A 17,341-nucleotide genomic window follows, 5' to 3' on the forward strand; every position below is an offset into this window, starting at 1 on the left:
TAAGAATAAAATTTACATAAATAAAAATATTAATTTGATAAATTTAAAAAAATATTCATAATACTATTTAATATCATTAATAAAGTAATATAATTAATTACTTGAAAAAAATATATCAATTATAAACTTTATAATTATTAAAACATTACATTACAGAGTAAAGTTTTCATAATATACAACAACCACAATGGGCTCCACAACAATGGCAAGGGAATTGGGCCACCTCACCGTGTTCATTCCCAACTGAACCAGGCCCAGGCGCCCAGCAGTCCAACCATTGTGCCAGGCTTCACCATACGCCTCTTCAGCAGCTCCCGGGCCTCCTCAGCATGCTTACATGGCAGGACCGGTTGGCAAATACGGATAATGGATGGTACATGGATTTGGATGCAACATTTTATATGACTCATAACTCAGGAGTTCTCATGCCCTTATTTAATTTAAGCACTAATAATAATATTTTAGTTGGTAATGATCAGCGGCACATCACATTGCAATTAGCGATGATACATATAGAATGATATAATTTCAATTAGCGATGATACATATAGAATGATATAATTTGTTTGCTTCCGCTCATATATAAACACTTGTACAACAGCAGCGGGAGGTTCTCTATCAATTAATCTCGAAAAAGCTCGTGTTGATGACGGAATAGATACTTTGTGCCGAAAGTGGAACGGTAAACAACCACCAACAACGGGAAATGCAGCCGGAGATACACAACACCGGTAACCCAAGCAAAGACGACAACAATAATCCACACCGGTTTGTTGGGCAAAAGGATAATAATAGACACGGTGAATGCCAACAATATTGCCAATATGGAGAAAAGAAGCAGAACCAGACCTACCATCAATTTTAACGGCAATGATACTAAGAAGTCCTCTTCCGCATACGTTGAAGTCATGATGGATAGGAATGTTAAAATTGACGCGATTGACGATAACAAGGAGAATGCATCTGATATAACAAATACCAAAAATAGTTTCTCGTTCTTTTGCTTGTCTGGTGGTTGATAAATCGCTTGGAAGACTGCAGCTGCGACTAGAGTCGCAACAACCATACATGTTATGGAGGTCTTACGCATCCACTTCTCCCCGTCTGTTCTTAGCTGTTCATGTTCTCTGTTGAACATTTCTCGTGGCGTCTCCCTATTTTTCATTACTTCTGTGACGCTTACTTGCGTAAACATTGAATTTTCTGAATGAGCATATTGACGTGGTACTATACTTTCAAGTGCCTGGTTTCATCAAAAACTAATTAAATTCAAATCTTAAGTATAACCATAACACAAACTTTTAAAAAAATCGATTGTACTATAATTATTGTACATATATTATAAAGATAGCCTAAAGTGATCAAAAGTTAACTCTGAAATGAATAAAAGTTGCCTCTAAAATGCATAAAAATAACTCAATACAAATAAAAATTATCTTCGCTTTATTAATAGAGAATCACATTTTAAATAACTAAAAATCAATTATTAGTGATTGAATGTAATTAAATTACCTTTATAAAACTTTTCTAGTTGTCTATTATATAAAAATTGTAGTATGTTTAAAGATACTAAAAAAAAGACAAAAAGTTACCCTAAAATTAGCTAAAAGTTACCCTTATACTGCTTGATATACACTAATATTAGTGTAAATCGAGTGTATACAAAAGTTTATCTAAGCATAATAAGCCCATAACGGAAAAGAGGTTTATCACACATAATTAAGCCCAACAAGGTTATTACATCCTAAAAGCCTAATTAAATGTAGTTTTTTTTTTTTTTTTTTTTTTTTTTTTTTTTTTTTTTTTAAGAATTAAAATTAGTTTTTTAATAGACTTTTATGTTTGTCATCCTCTTTATACACAATACCCACAAATCCATACCAAGAATTCCTTTCTAGACATATGTCACATATATTGTTTCAAAAAAAACTAGGAAAAATTGTCAAGAATAAAACGATTTTTTGCCGTGTTCTAAAAATAAGACGACATTTTAATTATTCCGGAATAAAACGACCTTTTGATTATTCTGGAATAAAACGACCTTTGACCTACATCTGCTCAAAATAGAATAAAAATCGATAACTTGTTTAAAAGGTTACAATCAAACACGTGTCGCATTGCTATTAGTTAGGATTTTTAATTTTAATTTATATTTTTTTTAATAAAACTTTGATTTTAATATAAAATAAATAAATAAATAAATCACTTTCTCTCTCCTCACCTCCCCTTCCCCATAAATCACATGGAACTTCTCCCAATCACCACCTCTTCTCCCTTCCCCTTCCACCTTTCACTCATTAGCCTTGACCACCCATACACCCCAAACGGCCAAAAATCCAGTTTGCAACCAGCCTTCTTCAACCATCCCACCCATCTTAAAATCACCCCAAAACCATCCTGGAGAGAGGTGGTTGGCGTGAGGGTTCGAATTAGGGAGATAGTTGCGTCGGCAGCCACGACAGGGGGCTAGTTTGAGAGTTGGTGATCGCCGAGTGGCCGGCGATCGAGAGGGGCTGGGTTTGTGAGAGTGGTGGTTGGCATGGGACTTGGTTAGGAGGGATTCATGGTGGTGGTCGGCAATGGGCTTGGCGGCTAGCTTTGTGAGGTAGTTAGCATGGTGATCGGCTTCTATGGAGGAGGTTTGTGATGATGATGGGGTGGGGTGGGGTTTTCATGGCTGGTGGAGGTGAGGGTCGGGGGATGAGGTGGTGGTGACGGGACTGGTAAAGGCCTAAAGGGGTTAGGCCGTTACGCTGCTCGCGGGGGTGGGGTTATTTTTTTATTTTAAAATTAAAATCATTTTTCTAATAAGAAAATTGTAAAAAATAATAATAATAATAATAAAATAAAAAACAATCTACCAATTGTAATACAACATGTATCTGGTTAACCTATTCTACAAGTTACCAACCAGTCACATTCTATTTATAGAATAGGTATGTTAAAGGTTGTTTTATTCCGGAATAATCAAAAAGTTATTTTATTTTTAGAAGACCTGTCAAAGGTCGTTTTATTCTCGACAATTTTTCTAAAAAACTAGCCACATTTAACTTTCTCTATTACTTAACTCATGTATAGAGCATATGCTACATACTACGACAATAATTAAGTAGTTATCTATTGCTTCATCTAGCCAGCGAAAAGCCTAGCACATAACATGTTACTCTCCCCTATTACTGAAAGGCCTAAGTTAATTTTATAATTTAAATCAATAGATAAAATAGAAAATAAAATTAGTTGGGAATATGTATATACTTATCATATTATATATGTACTAAAATAAGCAAGTGAAAGAAAAGAGTTAAGCTAAACATTAAAAATGAAAAATCACCTGGAACCATAAGATTTCACGCTGCATTTGAAGAGCAGGACCCGAGGCCATATCGAGTATTTCAGGCTCAGGTAAAGTGGCAGCTAAGTGTAGGATGTTGTTTCCATTAAAAGGATTTATATAAGCAGTTAGCAAATGCCTAATACCTTCGAGTTTGAAAATATGACTAAAAATCTTCTCTTGACGATACTCAACAGCAGCATGAAATATGGTCCTACTATTATGGTCCCTTTCCCAAATTAGATCTGGGTAGAGACGAATGAGGGTTGTCACAAACTCATAGTTGCCCATCCTTATCGCGACAAAGAGCAGTTCAGGCTGTGGAAATGATAACATTTCAGATATACTCTCATGATTTCTTGAGTTTATAACCCTTTTCCAAAGATTCTCAACCAGTTCATTTTTAGGGTGATCTTGGTGCTGCTTCCACACTACATAACATCAATAAATACGTCCATTAGTATTCGTATTAGACTGTAGTCATAATAATCACACAAAAATAATTTAACCCGTCCCTTGATTTTGATGAAAGAGACTATACTAATAGATAAATTATTCAGTACTTAAAATTAATCATAATGTCTTTTATGGTACAAATATGAGAGGGTTGATCTGAAAGCATACACGGAATCCAACTGTACTTGAGATGACTTCGGCTCTCCGACTGGGTCTTTCTTGCCAAGATATGCAAAGGTGTATGGGAATTTCCATTTCGTCTAGTGGCTAATCCATCATCTTTATCTTTTTGTAAGATATCCCAAGCCACATCTGCATGAATGTGCATATATATATGCTTTCAATAAAACAAATTGTTGTATCCACACAACAAATGAGAACATACATGTTGTAAGGTTTTGATGATGATGATGAACAAATGATGATTATCTAACTAATATGTGCATTGAGATGTGCATGAACAAGTCAGGAAGCATGAAGGTGGTTGAGTACAGATTAGATCATTATCAAAGAAGGTTCCCTACATACAATGTATGGATCGTGCTTGAGTTCCTTAGGGGAACACAAAGAGAAGAAGTCTAAACGTACAAACGTATTGTTAGACTTTACATGCAGTTCTTAAGAAGAATGAGAAGATGTTCTTTGCAAGGAATAAGCAGCAGTTCCTGAGGGGGAACAAGAAAAGAGAAGTTCCTTGACAGGGACAGAAGCATCGGAAGAAACATGAAGACAGAAAAATAGGAGTATATTTTTCTAGGAATCATGTAAGTATGTTGGACAAGATAAATTGTTTGGAACATGCCTATGGAACTAAATTGGAACTTTAATCTCGAAGGAACTGACACTCTGGAAGGAACTGGGTGTTGCTGACCAGCCAGTTCCTCACGGGTTAGTCTAAAATTCGTGTATAGGAGAAACACGAGTTTGCACAGCTCTAAAAGTCAGTTTTCAACGTTAATAGTCATTGCATTATCTTTGCCTACTTTTTAGGTAGTTAGTTTTGACTAAGTATTATTTATTTTAAATAGATTTTATTTTATAAAAGATAAGTTTTTAAAATAAAATCTGATTTTCTTGTTAGTCAAAAATATATTTTATTCTCCTTATCTTCTCCTATATTTTAGGGATTTACTATAGGTTGCTTCCTATCTAATCTCTAATTGGTTTAATATTTCAAATTAAATGGGTTAGTTGTTTTAGGATAAAATAGTTTTTTTATAAATTTTTAATGAATAAAATCCGAATCAGTTTTTAATTGATAAAAATCTGATTCGGTTAGGATTTAAGTGTTTTATATTTTCTATTTTTATTTATTAAGTTTTTGGAAAAATAAAAATTACTTTTCACGTTTAATTTGAAACAGCTTTTTACTAGAGAAAAATAAGGAGATCATGGAGAACATGTTTTTAACTCCAATCCATGTCTTCCATTACTTCTTATGTTCATGGAGTTAATGGAGATAATGCCTAGAATTTAGGAAGCACTACTATTATGGTTGAAGATCATGGGGTGAATGGGTTTGTCTTTGAAGCACTATAAAAAGAGAAGTTTTCATTCATTCCAAACTGTCTGACTTCAGTGAGTCATTCCAAAATAGCGTATGTCTCAAGTGGAAGAGCAGTAGAAAAGAATTATATTTTCTCTCCACGTTTTTGAGTCAGTTCCTTCAGGTTCCAAGTTCCTTACATATCTCAAAGTGTCCAACATATTAGCTTTATACACTATATCTTTTATATGTATTTGAGAGTTGTTTAAGGGTTTGAGTGAACTCTTGTAATGGGGAATTTATAAGGGTTTGAGTGAACTCTTGTATTGGGGTGAGAACTTGAGTGAGTTCGTTGTATGTAGAGAAAGCTTTGAGTGAAGCTTGAGAGAAAGAGAAAGAGTAAGGCTTTGAGTGAAGTCTTGAGTGAGAAGAGAGGTCTTTGAGGGAAGATTTCGAGCAGCAACTATTAGAGGGAATAGTTGTTAGGGATATGAGTTCGTTGAGGAACTCGGTAGAGGCTCTAGTTCCTCATAGGTTGTAACAGAGTCGTTGGCCTATTTTAGTGGAATGTTTTGAGTCAAAATCCCTTGGGGTCGAGGTTTTTCACTTCCTATTTGGCCTAGGAAGTTTTCCTCGTAAAATCTCTCTTGCACTATTTCTCTATTGCGTTAAGTTTCTTTTAATTCCGCGAAAAGTGACTAGCAAGCTCTATACTACAATTCACCCCCCCCTCTTGTAGTATTTCATCTAAATAACAATTGGTATCAGAGCCGAAGCTCTTGATAAAGCAGGCAACCCTGACGAGCAAGTTCTTGGCTAAGATGAGTACGTACAAGAAAATTCAAGGAAAAAACTCAACCCTACGTTGTTCCTAGAAGCACATGAAGATTAACTTTTAATAGAGAAGTGAAAGGTATTCAAAGACTCATACTTTTGAGGTATGTATTCTATCTTTGAGTTCTTCATTGTATGCATACATTGGTTTAAGCATGTTCCTTGTTGCATTTTGCTTAATGTCATGTTAGTTCTTTTGAATTCTTTTATCAACTTTGGATAAACACCTATTCTGATTTAATGTATGTTTAAAAGTCAGTATGTTAGATTTTCATTTTGAATCTTTATTCACAAAGAATTGATTGATTAGAAGTAGTTCAAGGAACACATCTTGTGGAACGATAAACTTGGATTCCTATCAAAAGGAACTTTATTTTTCTGACTTGGAAATACACGAAAATTTTGAGTAGTGTCAGAGAAATAGTATCTCTTCATGTATCTCGTGTATATTGAATATCTATTGTAGAGATACATGTTGTTCCTTGTTAGTAGGAGTAGTTTTATTAATTTTTTACTATTATTACTAACGGGAAGGAACCTAATTTATTTTGGGTTCCAAAGATCAAGAGGTAATCAGATTTTGCAGACTCGATATGAGAGAAAGCAACCACGATTTATGACATGATGGATGGTCGCTTGTATATTAGGGCACATATACAAGTTCCTCTAATATATGTCTTTATAAGAGGTATGTGAAAGTAAAACTTTTTACACGTGCTAATGGGTAATATAGTTTTACATCTTCCTATAAGTCTTGGTGAATATTTGTTTACCTTTGCTTTATTTAATCTTTTACTTAATTATGCTAACCGACGTTCTTTATCATAAATGCATAATTGTAAAAGATTATAGTAGAGAAGTTGACTTACATCGTTCTCATGATGGAAACTAACTTCTCTTTAAGTATTGTGCAGATTAATAATGATTATCTTGTAGGTATGTGAATAAATGCATAAAAAGAAAGTTTTTGGATCAAGGAACTTTGGACGTCGATCTGAAGGAACTTGGTGAATCTAAGAATGCAGGAAGGAACCAACAACAAGGAAGTAACACAACTTTACATTAAGTTGTCACGATATATAATATACAAGTTTCGGTTCGAGTTCCTGCTGATTTTGGTTCCCAAAAATAAATCATAAATTCCTTTTTCAATTCTCTACAAAGGATGTTGGTAACTATATGATGACTTCTAAGCAAAGTATTGGAAGTGCAAAAGTCTACTGCTAGACTTAAGTATGGGATGACATTCTTAAGGGAGTATACTTTGGAGCTTTATGATTTGAGCTTTATATGTCATATCTCTATTCACTAACCTACTAACCTTGAATATTGCACAAGATCATATAATTGGGTTCTTGAATTTCAGGTCATATGCTTATGAGAAATATATGAGGATCTATGATTGATATGGTGTTGAAACATTGAAGATCAAATTACCATGTATGTAGTAATGCAGAAATTCTAATTTCTCAAGAAATTTCACTTTTCACATGTTTACTTTTAAATGGTAACCAAACAACTATCCATATATAAATACATTTTTCACAAATTTGTTTTTCCCCAATTATTGAAATACAACCAAACAAGACTATAGTGTTTAAAAAAAAATAAAAAAAGTTTAAAATCATATGTTAAAATGGTTTCAACCAGGATGATACCTTTTTCTTTCTATATATATTATAAGGAAAACTTCAGCCCAACTAGGCACACACTTGACTATTCCATCCACGCTTCCATGGTAGTAGTTGCACCATGCACTAGTAGTCAAGTAGACTACTAGTAGTACCATATATACCAAGATGAACAATTTAGCAGTATTAAAAGAGTTTTATTCTTACCAGACGGAGGATGATTAGTAGAAGGCAACAGAAGAGGTTGTTGCATTGCTTGTAGTTCTATAATCCCAGATTCAAGATCATGTTGATCAGGAGGCGCCATTGAAGTGATGTACCTTTAATTTTATTGCTATGAACTTTCGTTTTTGAATGTTTTAGTTTTTTCTTAAGAAGACAAAGATATGTGTATGATGAACAATATGTTCAACATTTGTATTGTAGTTACTCCTATATATACTAATCACTGCTGAAGCTAGGTTAATGCTTTTTCAGGATAATGCTTTTTCGAAAGCTCAACGAAATTTCTTCGTTGATCTCATATGTGGTGGTAATTAATCGAGCTCACTTTACTTAACCTATTTACATGTTAATCTTATTGATTAGTTTATGATTTCTGAAATTCCATTCCATGAACATGAAGGCCATTTTCTCCAAAAAGTAGAATGTTCTGGTACCTTTACAGCATCATCAGCAAAAAAAGATAACAAAACCAGTAAGAAGTTCATGATACTTAATTAATCTCATCTTTTCTGTGAATTTAACAAGATAAAGAATAAAAAAGACATACATACGTGCATCACAAACAATAGGTCAATTGGTAGAGCTATGATGAAAGATTAAGAAAGGGTTTATTGTATTTAAAAGTTTTCCTAAAGCGTTATATTCTTATTACATGCAGAGAGGTTTAACCAACCTTTGTACTTTTACTTCTTGTGCGTTGCTAATCGTCCACTTTCCCTCCACGATTATTAGGTTAAATTACAAAATTAATAGATAATATATACTACCTCCGTTTTTTATTAGTTGACACGTTTGACTTTAGCATTATTCACATACCTTCCTTTGACCATGTTTTGTGATTTATATGTGAAGAAAAATATGGTCAAGCGAGATCTTGTTAGATACGTCACAATGTATATTTCAAAATATCAACTTTTTATAATTTTTGCTTATCGGTAATTAAAGATATTAATGATTGAATTTTTGATTGGCAAACGTAACTAAAGAAACATGTCAATTAAAAAGAAACGAAGGAAGTATCATATATATATATATATATATATATATATATATATATATATATATATATATATATATATATATATATAGTATTAAAGTATGTTATAAAATCTTATAAATTAGTGATGAGTTGTGATCGGTTTTTAAAGAAAAAAATACAATAAGACGAACAAATAGAGACAATAGAAGTATTATACTACTACTTGTACGACTTGTGGAGTTATGGGCTATATGTATCAACTTCCAAAAGGCTGGACATTAGTGGTGGCTAATGAGTGATTAGTAGTAGGTATAATATATTTAAGGAAATTTGGTGTTCTGCGCGGGTTTAGCCCATACTTGGTTTTGTGATTGGGAATATGCTAGTAAATGCTTAACGAAGGCATGGCGCCCCGCCGCTGCTGCTATGTGCAGAGCAGTATCTCCGTTTCTTGATATTTTTTCTTCGAAGCAAGTCGGATGATCTACATGTATTTCTTCAGCAGCTTTCCATTCACCGCTGAGACATGCTTTTTGTAAAGGTAGATGATAATCTTGAAAGCGCCGGCCTGCAAATCAAATGTCTATAGTTAGCGGCGGAGTCAGGATTTTTGACATGTAGGGTTTCACTCAACAAATGAGGGCCGATATTGAAAGATAAACAAAAGTAAATAAAATGTTACATTGGCAACACTTACAAATTCAAATTACAACCTAATATGCTATTACAAGTACTTGGGTATTTAATCATTTAAGTCATTATCAACCATGTTATATAGTTGGGTAGCCATTATATTTCAAAATTAACCATGTTATAAATATGAAAATAAATGTATATCTTTGCAAATCATAAGGTTTACTGAGGTTTTTTTTTTTAATAAAAAAAAGGCCAAAAAGTTACATGAAATTTAATAGTGTGAATAATAGTGCAAATGTGGAGTAGACAAATGAAAAAAGTGGAAAAGAGATTTTAAAATATAGTTGGTCCTTTCTAAATTTTAAAATAAAAATTAGTATATGTGTTTGAAAGGGGATGAAAAGAAATTCTTGCAACTAATGAGAGATAATCTAATCTTTTTGAAACACATCTAACTTAATGAGTTACTCTTAGATAATTAAAAAAAAAATGAGAAATGAAAGAATGAGAGAGGGTTGGTGATTTCAAGGTGCGTGAGAGCCTAGGAGAAATAGAGATATGATTTATTTTTATTTTTATGGGGTTAGGTTACTACTTTCTAGGGTAGTAAGGTAGCCCATGCTGAGCAAACCCATTGTAGTAAGAAAAGTGAATCAAGGAGAATGCGAACAAGACTTTAATTCATTTAATATCTTTGATTAATACGAAGGTCTTATTTAGTTGCATTTAGCGATTATTATATTTTGTTTGGTTAACTTTATATATCTTATATATATTATTACAATTTAAATGATTTTCTCAAAGTTTAAGGACAATGATGTGGTTTCATCCAAAAATATGTGAAAATTTTGATTGACCAAGGTCGAGTGGGACAAATATGTAGTAATAATTTTGGTTTTTTTTTTTTTTTGGTAGAAAGGAGTAGATTACTTAATTAATGAAAAGTTGTGGTGTAAGCTCACCAAGCATACAGTTAAAGTACTCACCCATCAGTGGGGGTCAAAATAAGGTGGCACAACACCCATAACATCCTAGTAGGGCTAATAGTAGCAAAGTTAGAGTTTGATGGAACATCATCCAAAATAGGGGGAGGGGTTAACAAAACTGATTTACAGAGCAACATGTCAGAAGTTATAACCCCAGGTTGGAGTGCTGTAAGATCCAATCTGGCTTCCTGGCTAGCTTGTTTGCCTCCTGCACCTTTACCCTCGGCACATACATTAGCTGGACCTCCTATAGGCTTTGGTTTAGGTCCCTGCAAGTAAGAACAAAGTTATATAGCTCATCCGCAGGCGTGTCATGGTTGTTTATGGCCCTTTGACTATCTGAAAGGATTGCAGCAGAGTCCCAATTATTCCTGATATACCATTGCAGGGCCAAAATAATGGCCAGACATTCAGCAAGAAGGGGGGAGGTGACCATGACATGGGTTACAATCCCCTGCACCCATGATCCCTGTTCATCTCTGCATATACAAGCTAACCCTGCACTCATGGACTTTGTACAGTGTGAAGCATCAATATACAAAGTGTGTTTTGCAAAAGCATAGTTCTCCATGTATGTTATAGGTTTGGCAACAAAATTCCCTGGTCCAAGGAGGATAGATTCACTTACAATCCCTTTAGTGGCAGCCCACCACTGATGGATGATTGTGTTCTGTTTCCCAAATACCCACCTATTTCTCCTCAACCATATTTTCCAACATAAGATGGCAAAGGAGGAACTCCAATCAAGATTAAACAGGGGGTGGGTAGAGGAGTCCTTAATGTTGTTGGAGAACCAGGTATGGAAGGGATCAGAGAAGAATTGTTGGCTACAGGGGATGGAAAGCCATATCTCAGAAGCTCTAGGTTAGTCCCTTAACACATGAATTAAGTCCTCAGGTTGGTGGCAGAAGGGATGATTTTCCTATAGTGGAGGGTGGCAGCAGTTGGTAAGTATTGCCAAGAACATAACCAGAGGAAAGACTTTATAGTTGGCCTAACATTGATATTCCACAGATGGTCAGAGATGAAATATAACCCTGGCTTAGGGTAGAGAAGGTCCCATTGATAGAAGTAGGCAGTGGTGGTATCAAAGAAATTCCCCTTACCCAAGACACAGAAAGGGAAGTCCTCCCCTTTGGTAGGAATAGGAATGGCATATATATGGGATAGGATGTTAGGGGGAAATTGGTATTGGTAGGAGTCCAAATCCCACCTATTACCCCTAATGATAGAGTTAACTTTCTCATCAAGTTGGTTAGGGAGCAGGGAGCCAGCAATGAGGCTCCTAAGGGGGCCTAAGCCTAACCAATTATCAAACCAGAGGGAACAGCTGTCCCTTTTGCCAATATTCTATTGAGTGAAGTGAGCAAAAATGTCCCAACCTTTCCCCATACTCTGCCAGACATGGGACCCATATTTAAAGGGAGTGGGAATTGATCCTTTACAGTACTTCTCCCTAATGAGGGTTGAAGCAATGCTATGGCAGTTATGGACCTTCCAGTAGAGCTTGGAAAGGAGGGCTATATTTTGCAAGTGAGCAAGTCTAAATCCTAGACCTCCCTTGTCTTTTCTACCACAAAGTTTGGACCAAGCTACGAGGTGGACTTTGTGGTTGGTAGAAGAAGAGCCCCAGAAAAAATTTGAACAGATTTGATCAATTTTAGTATACACTTTTTTTGGAAGGGCAATGGCTTGCATAGTGTATTGGGGAATGACAGCAAGGGAGGATTTAATCAGCACAGCTCTACCAGCCTTAGAGAGGGATAAAGATTTCCAAGATGATAGCTTCTAAGCAAGGTTGGAGGTGAAGTAAGACAGTTGGGAAGGAGATGGTCTTTTGTCAGAGAGAGGGAACCCCAAGTAGGTTCCTAGATCATCACTGACAGCAACATGGAGGGCCACAGTGAAATCCTGGACTGTTTGGAAGGAACAATGCTTGGAAAAATAGATTTTGCTCTTAGAAGGGTTCATTTTCTATCCTGAAACCTCCTAGAAGAAGAATGTCTAACATGGAGTGGAGAGTAGAGATGGATGCTTCTCCAAACAGGAGAAGATCATCAGCAAAGAGGAGGTGGGAGATAAGAGTACCTCCCCTTTTGAAGAAGAAAGGTCTCCACCCTCCATGATCACAAGCTTCTTGAATCAAGGAAGAAAGGTATTCCATACAGATGATAAAAATTTAGTTTCTAATTTTTCAAATATTTCCACTTCCTACATGTGTACTTTAAATGATAATTAAACAACTATACATAATACGGAGTATATTTTTCACGCATTTTTATTTATCCAATAATTGATATGCACGCAACCAAACAAGACTGAAGTGTAAAATAACAAAATAATCAACATTTAAAACCATTTTTAAAACGGTTTTAACCAGGATGTTATATGTATATATATATATATATCATTATGGAAAGATAGTGGATAATACAAATAGTTTACAACATCAAGTCTGGACATCAAGTTTGTAAAACATCAAGCCCAACCGGGCAACCAGGCACACACTTGACTATGCACTAGTAGTAGTACCACACCAAGATGAACAAAAGAAGAGGTTGTTGTATTGCTTGTAGTTCTACGATCCCAGACTCAAGATCATTATATATATATGGAAAGATAGTGGATAATACAAATAGTTTAAAACATCAAGTCTGAACATCAAGTTTGTAAAATATCAAGCCCAACCAGGCAACCAGGCACACACTTAACTATGCACTAGTAGTAGTACCACACCAAGATGAACAAAAGAAGAGGTTGTTGTATTGCTTGTAGTTCTACGATCCCAAACTCAAGATCATTATATATATATATATATATATATATATATATATATATATATATATATATATATATATATATATATATATATATATATATATATATATATGTATCATTATGGAAAGATAGTGGATAATACAAATAGTTTAAAACATCAAGTCTGGACATCAAGTTTGTAAAACATCAAGCCCAACCAGGCAACCAGGCACACACTTGACTATGCACTAGACTCAATTAAGGACTTAACAAAGGTACTGTTTATTAATAAAATAATCGAACTGATTAGCAAACTTTTTAATTAGATTCGTCGTGATGACTCGAGTAAGAATCTGGACCGTCGCCGGAACAACAGAACTGTCGCCACAGTTTGAAGCTTGTCACCAGGCGACAAACAGTAAACTGCGACGCCACAGCCCAAACTTCTGCGCCATTGCTGGAACATTAATCTGGGACTGTTTCCAGTAAGTTTACTCTAAGGGGACATGCCTACAGTCGTACTAAATCAGATTAATTACTTTATTAGTCTTTAATTAGTCAAATTAATTAATTAATTGGTTAGACAAAGTCCTTTTTAGTCATTAATTGGTTTATTTAGACTTAAACACAAGTCAAACAAACGATTAGCACATATAGGGTATGCACAAGCAAAGAATGCACAAATAGTCAAGTAGTCACAACATGATGCAATGAGTTTGCAACCTAACCCTTGCTCTAGTTCTCTAAAGTTCAAGGATATAGGTTAGTCAAAGAGGGTCCATGGTTATGAGTCCGGATGCACCGCGCGGAAGCCTTACCTTTAGAAGGGTTGGCGCGAGTGGATAGGACCCCGCAAGTTAAAAACTTGCTTCCACGGTTTGGTGGATTCACAAACTCAGATGTACCCGTCGTTGCCAGGAGCGTTCGATTGGGTAGATGGAGCGTGAACCCCCAGAGGGTTATGTCCATATGTAGAACACATATGGGTTTCAGAAAAGAGAGAAAAACTCAATCAGGAAGTAGAATCGAGCCAACAATGCTAAAAATGGTCAAAACAAGAAGGCCGAGTTCTGGCTCGGTATTGGAAGAACTTGGCGCAGACTACAGAGACTGTCGCAGCAAAATTACCCCTGTCGCCAGGCGACAGAAGCACTTTACAGGCGACAAGCCCTATTTTCTAGGCGCTAGTTCTTACATGCCTCAGCAGGTATCTACGTTCTTAGAATTTTCCAGATTTCGCAGCGTTATTTCAATTCTAGTTGTGAAAGATATTTCTCAAATTTCCTACGTGTAAAAATCCTATGTTTTTTACTCATTTCGGACGGTCTATCCAATGAGGACCTTTTTTATGCATATGACAATAATGCTAATCAAAATTACGCACATGAAATACTTAGAACTTTTCGAGTCTCATCCGCTCATTCTAAATTATTGCCGAAATAAATTTCAGGAATTAAAATAGAACTCCTCCCCAGTGGAGTCGTAAAAAACTGTAGGGAATATTTCAAGCCATTAACCCCAAACTTGAACCTCACTGTAATCATACACTTAAGTATGGTGGCGTCCAAAGGGAAGGAAGTTAGAGCAAAAGAGTCGCCAACAAGTTTTAGGAACTTGTAAACCGTTCACAAGGTGAAGATTATACCCCTTAACAATCCAGGAGATCGTCAACTCCAAAAGGTCTTGAACCAAATAGGGTTCGAGGATGAAGGTACAAATCCAACCTAAAAGAGATTGAACCTGCCCTAAAAATAGGTCTCTACTTCATTCTTCTCGTATTCATGTGCGCTTTCTGACTAACATGCAAACATTAGATTAACCCTAAACCTGTTTATCTATGTTGGTTGAATTTAATGCACAGATAAAACTATTATTGGCGATCACTTGAATTATAATCATATTAGCCCTAAACAAGATTATTAATTATCTTATTAAGCGTGATTACAAGTACCAATTCCCTTTTAATCCTGCAAGAGAGGGCGTGATCAAGCAATAACAATGATAATCATCAAGCAACATAATAACAATCATCATAATAATCATAATCATAATCATGTCAACGCCAAAGCATAATAACAGCAAGATCCTAGGCATGATACTAACGAGATTAATAACAAATCCTAGCATGTCACTAAGCAATCAAAACCAAAGCTTTAGCCCTAACATGGTACTAACATGATATTAGAAAAGAGTAAAAGGCACCCTAAACATGATACTAGAAAGCAATAATAACATCCTAACATGATACTAGGAATTAAACAAATTTAAACATGCTCTCTGCAAGAATAAAGTAATAAGATTACATACTTTGATGCCTCGTATCTCTTTCTAATAATAAAATACACATGTTAGTAACTTCAAGGAAAATAATAAATCAAACAATCAAATTAAATAATTGAAATAGAGATTTGGGACCAAACCCTCAGAAATTATAACCTTTCACGTCTAGGGCGAAGGCAACTTCGAACTCGGCTAGATGTTTCTAGATCTCGTGAATGCGGAATTTTGTTAGAGGGAAGGTTTAGAAAAAGAATAGAGAGAGAAAGCTTCTAGCTTTAGAGAGAGATAGATGATTGTTGATGATTGATTGTAGATCCTTATGAATTGTAGATGATTAAAAACGGAGGTTTAGGACCCTATTTATAAGAAAACAGTCCGGAAATAGGTAGAATTTGATAAGGAATAAAACTCCACGCTGTCGCTGCAAAACCGACCTTGTCGCTTAGCGACAAGCTCTGTCGCGTGGCGACAAGGCTTGTCGCGTGGCGACAGGCCTGTCGTTTGGCGACAGCCTGGACTCCTACGCGCTTTCAAACACATAGTCCACTTATCAATCAAAATCGATTTGTAAAGTCTGTATGAAAACTGAAATCGTATTTTCATAAAATAAATTTTATTCCAAATAAAACTTTATCAAAATCTAATTATTAATTCTAATCTTATTAGGATTAAAGAGAACCTTCTAGAGAATTCTAGAAGACTATAATTAATTCTAATAACTTTAGGAATAATAATTAACATTGGGCCCTCGCCTAGATCATTGGGCCGCATGTAAGGATCAAACCGGGCCCAGTTTAGCATTTTGGCCATAACTTCCTCATTATTCATCGGAATTGGGCTTATAATGTATCGTTGGAAAGCTCTTTGCAAGCCCCATCCAACTACACTATTATTGGACCTTTGTCGTGGACCAAACTAAACTGGATTGGCTGTTTTCATAAAACAGAGTTGTTTTTTGAAAACAGAAAGAAAGAATTTTAATAAAAACTAACCGCAACACCTAACCTTTCACAGTTTCACTTCGTTCGATGACATGAAAGGTATTTATCACTGGGTTTGGTTTTGGGGAGACACATTTGGGTGTCTATATATATATATATATATATATATATATGTATATATATATATATATGTATATATATATATATATGTATATATATATATATGTATATATATATATATATGTATATATATATATATATGTATATATATATATATATATATATATATATATATATATATATATATATATATATATATATATATATATATATATATATATATATATATATATCATTATGGAAAGATAGTGGATAATACAAATAGTTTAAAACATCAAGTATGGACATCAAGTTTGTAAAATATCAAGCCCAACCAGGCAACCAGCCACACACTTGACTATGCACTAGTAGTAGTACCACACCAAGATGAACAAAAGAAGAGGTTGTTGTATTGCTTGTAGTTCTACGATCCCAGACTCAAGATCATTATATATATATATATATATATATATATATATATATATATATATATATATATATATATATATATATATATATATATATATCATTATGGAAAGATAGTGGATAATACAAATAGTTTAAAACATCAAGGCTGGACATCAAGTTTGTTAAACATCAAGCCCAACCAGGCAACCAGGCACACACTTGACTATGCACTAGTAGTAGTAACACGCCAAGATGAACAAAAGAAGAGGTTGTTGTATTGCTTGTAGTTCTA

At 34.7% G+C, this 17,341-nt stretch overlaps 1 protein-coding gene across 1 annotated transcript; it reads right to left on the reverse strand.

Moving 5' to 3' along the window:
* Positions 1-622: 622 nt before the first annotated feature.
* Positions 623-8,045, reverse strand: LOC145565499 (uncharacterized). Its single transcript, XM_081625479.1, has 4 exons — positions 7,946-8,045; positions 3,956-4,099; positions 3,332-3,762; positions 623-1,243 (listed from the first exon to the last, which is right to left on the reverse strand). Exons 1-4 carry the CDS (start codon positions 8,043-8,045, stop codon positions 623-625), a joined length of 1,296 nt encoding a protein of 431 aa, XP_081481605.1.
* Positions 8,046-17,341: the final 9,296 nt, after the last annotated feature.

The sequence above is a fragment of the Chenopodium album genome, chromosome 10 (assembly GCF_948465745.1).
Source record: "Chenopodium album chromosome 10, dcCheAlbu1.1, whole genome shotgun sequence".
Classification (NCBI taxonomy): Eukaryota; Viridiplantae; Streptophyta; class Magnoliopsida; order Caryophyllales; family Amaranthaceae; genus Chenopodium; species Chenopodium album.